This window comes from Nannospalax galili, unplaced genomic scaffold, assembly GCF_000622305.1.
Source record: "Nannospalax galili isolate Female #2095 unplaced genomic scaffold, S.galili_v1.0 scaffold734, whole genome shotgun sequence".
Taxonomy (NCBI): domain Eukaryota; kingdom Metazoa; phylum Chordata; class Mammalia; order Rodentia; family Spalacidae; genus Nannospalax; species Nannospalax galili.
In genome coordinates this window covers 3,402,835-3,406,604 of record NW_008337073.1, presented here as the reverse complement: position 1 = coordinate 3,406,604, position 3,770 = coordinate 3,402,835, and the positions used below count along the sequence as shown (strand labels likewise).

General features: G+C 43.7%; 1 protein-coding gene across 1 annotated transcript in view; it reads right to left on the bottom strand.

The window, feature by feature from the left end:
- Nucleotides 1–332: 332 nt before the first annotated feature.
- The window catches only part of Hal (histidine ammonia-lyase), a 33,838-nt gene continuing 30,400 nt past the window's right edge, over nucleotides 333–3,770 (bottom strand). Inside the window, exon 20 of the mRNA XM_008832065.2 lies at nucleotides 333–883. Coding sequence (XP_008830287.1) covers nucleotides 743–883 — 141 coding nt within the window. The 3' untranslated portion in view covers nucleotides 333–742. The remainder of the gene's footprint in view (nucleotides 884–3,770) is intronic.

Here is a 3,770-nt window from a genome sequence, read left to right as displayed (position 1 = left end):
GGTCCAAACTCAGATCCTCATGCTCGTGGACACCCACTTCACCCACTGAGTCATCACCCCAGTCCCATGCTCACTATTCTTTACCTTGATTCACTAAGAAGAACAGCTTAAATATGATTTGAAGTGCTTATTATGAAGGCATATATAAGGAACATTTGTCAGATCATGGGATAGTACAATCAGTCAAGAAAAGTCAACTACTAGGGAGTTTGTCAAAACAAATTAAAAAAAAATAATGCTGGACATGGTGGCACACATCTTTAATCCCAGCACTTGGGAGGCAGCAGCTAGCAGATCTCTGTGGATTTGAGGCCAGCCTGGTGTACATAGGCAGTTCCAGGCCAGCCAGGGCTATATAGTGAGACCTTGTCTCAAAAAAAATAAAAGTTCACAAAATTTGTTTTTAAGAGAAGAATGCCCTGAATCGGTTTGTCCAATGCTGAGTAAAAACAAAGCTAAGTAATTGTGGTCATTCTTAAGAGTAAGTAGCCTAAAGAGTAAGTTAATATTGCTAAGAAAGAAAGAAAACACCACCATCTGAAGATACCACACTCCTCAACCACGGTGCCAAGAATGCGGTGCTGGGTTCAGCAACTGTGTCACTGCCACCAGCCTAATGAGAGCGGGTTCTAAAGGAGCTTTGCCCCACACACAGTGGGCGGTTCCCCGGCTCTCCTTCAGCACACTGCAGCTTTGCGTTTGGTTCAGTGACATCTCATCTGCTGCTCCATGATGAAGCCCATTAAAGATCTTCAGACTCCGGGATTTTGATGGAATTCTTGCACAGAGATTCTAGTGAAAAGGCTGTTGGAGAAAGTGGCCTGGATTCTGGAATATGCTCCATTCTGTATTTCTCGATGTAGGGCACAGCTACTTCCCAAACCTGAGAGGCAAGAAGGGCACAGAGCTGAAATATTGACAATGTTGCTTCCACATGCTATTAAACATAAACTTCATCCCAAATCAAAACACCCTCTGTGCCTGACCGAATACACAATGACTGAATACCTGCTTGTATTTTGAGCTATTTGACACAGGATCTGATTTAATTACTTGCTGGATACATTGAAAGATTTGAAAGTCCAAGACTGTTCTCAAGTTTAAAAACCTGCTTCTTCTTCCAAAGCAAAAAACAAGCAGAACCTGGACACTTGAGTGGAGCTTGCAGTGCACTATGACTTGAATACTTTCTAAAGCAAGGCTTGCCTGCTAACAGGTGGTTAGTGGCTTCCCACATGGCTGTTTCTATGCTCACAAGTGCTCTGTATGCCTGGCCCTCATTTATAGGCGTGGCCTATCTCCCAGCCCCATAAGTACCATCTGGGACAGATCAGAGTCTCTCTCAGCTTCACCCTAACCCCACCCACTGAACGGAAGCTGCATTTTCACAAGACACCCAGGAGATTCACACACGTGGTCAAGTTTAAGACACACAGCCTGAGAGCCTCCTTTAGCTTTTCCCTCCCCCACCAACCTATTTTCTTTTATGTACAACATCTTATCAAATTAAGGCCCTATTTTTGGTCTGTGGCTTCTTTTTCTTCAATGGTCCCTCAAAGCCAAAGAGTCTTTCCTATTCTATGATCTATCTATCTATCTATCTATCTATCTATCTATCTATATATATATATTCTTTGCTGGCATGGTGCCTTATGCCTGTAATCCCAGCACTCCTGATTCTGAAGTATGTGGAGAAAAGAAGACTGCCATGAGCTTGAGGACAGACTGGGACTGCACAGTGAGTTCTGGGCCAGCCCCTTGAGCTACGGTTTGAGATCCTGTTTTTAAAAAAATTTAAAAAGGGGGCTTCCAGACAACTGGGGAACCACCACTGCTTCCTGATCCTTTGCATCCAGACCAACTCAGTTCCTTCTCGGGTTCCCAGGAGCCCTTTGGGCCTGGCCGGCACTCACCTCCTTTTGCTTCCCTAGGCCTGCACAACCCGCGGGCCTCTCTCCCCATAAGTCCATCATGCCCTCCGCGCCTCGACTCCCCCAGCCTCATTGACCCTCCCATCTCCCCAGCCAGCCTCTCCTTCCAGCCTAGGTCCTGTCCCATTCCTCCTTTGGGCTCTCCAGACACCTGGGGAACCAACACTTCTTCCTGATCTTTGCATCCAACCAACTCAGTTCCTTCTTAGGTCCCCAGCGGTGCTCTGGGCCGTGGCCTCGCCCTCACCTCCCTTGGCTTCCATGGGCTGTACCACCCACCAGCCTCTTTCCTGGACATCTGGGCTGACCTTTCCTCTTCTGATCCTTTGCATCCAGACCAACCCAGCTTCTCAGTGCAGACCCCAGGAGCTCTTGGGGCTGCTTCCCACCTCCATTTTCCTTTGCATCTCTGGGTGGCACAGCCACCAGCTGCCCTAGACCAGCATCTTTCCTGGGCCCAGCTCCCAGGCCAGTCCAATCTCCAAATTCCTGAAGCCAAAATCTTTCCTGGAGGGTGAGAGCATCTGATCCTCATCTAACTCGGGCCTTTGTGGCAACTCCTGAAGACAAAAGCAATCTGGTCATTCCAAAATAAAATCAAAAGAGAGAACCAGAAACTTAGAGGAACCAGCTTTTCATGCCCAAAAAATAAACCACAAAGACACATAAAGTTCACAAAAAGAAGCAGACCTAAACTTGAAGGTTTGAGTTTCACACAAGAACCAGAAACTACAAAAGAAATTCACATGTCAAAAAATCACAGAGAAAAAATAATAACATGAAAAACCAAAATAACATATCCTCACCAAATACCAAGGCTTCTAGAGGAGTACAGTGAGAACCCCCTAGAGATAATGCAGGACATGGAACTCAAAAGAACAATTATAAACATGATAAAAGAATTCGGTGAATTTAAAGAACACACAAAGAAATCAAAGAACTGAAGGAAGATAGGGATAAACTTCTGAATGAATTCAGAAAAGAGTTAGAAATACTGAAGAATACTCAGGCTGAAATGAAGAAGGAAGTGAAACACTCAGTAAGCCAATTAGAAACAACAGGAGAAAGGCTCACCAATAGGATGAATGAGTGAAATGGAAAACATCAAAGAACTGAAGGAAGATAGGGATAAACTTATGAATGAATTCAGAAAAGAGAAATATTGAAGAATACTCAGGCTGAAATGAAGAAGAAAGTGAAACACTCAGTAAGCCAATTAGAAATGACAGGAGAAAGCCTCACCAATAGGATGAACAAAATGGAAAACAGAGTATCAAGACTGGAGGATAAAGTGGACGAACTGGACCACTCAAGCAAAGATTATGAAAAATTTAAGAAATCACAAGAATAGAATATGTAGGAATTGTGTGACATCATAAAAAGACCAAACTTATGAATCATAGGCATACAGGAAGGAGAAGAATCCCAAGATAATGGCATGGACCAGATCTTCAACAGAATTGTGGAACAAAATTTCCCAAACTTAAAGAAAGACATGCCCATACAAATACAAGAAGCATACAGAACACCAAACAGACAGGACCAGAACAGAAACTCTCCACGGCACATCGTAGTAAAAACACTACACGCACAAAACAAAGAGAAAATTCTGAAAGCTGCAAAAGAGAAACAACAAGTCACATATAAAGGAAAACCCATTAGGATCACAGCTGACTTTTCAATGCAAACTATGAAAGCCAGAAGAGCCTGGACCAAAATATTCCCAGTTTTAAATGACCACAGAAGCATACAGAACACCAAACAGACAGGACCAAAACAGAAACTCTCCACGGCACATCGTAGTAAAAACACTACACGCACAAAACAAAGAGAAAATTC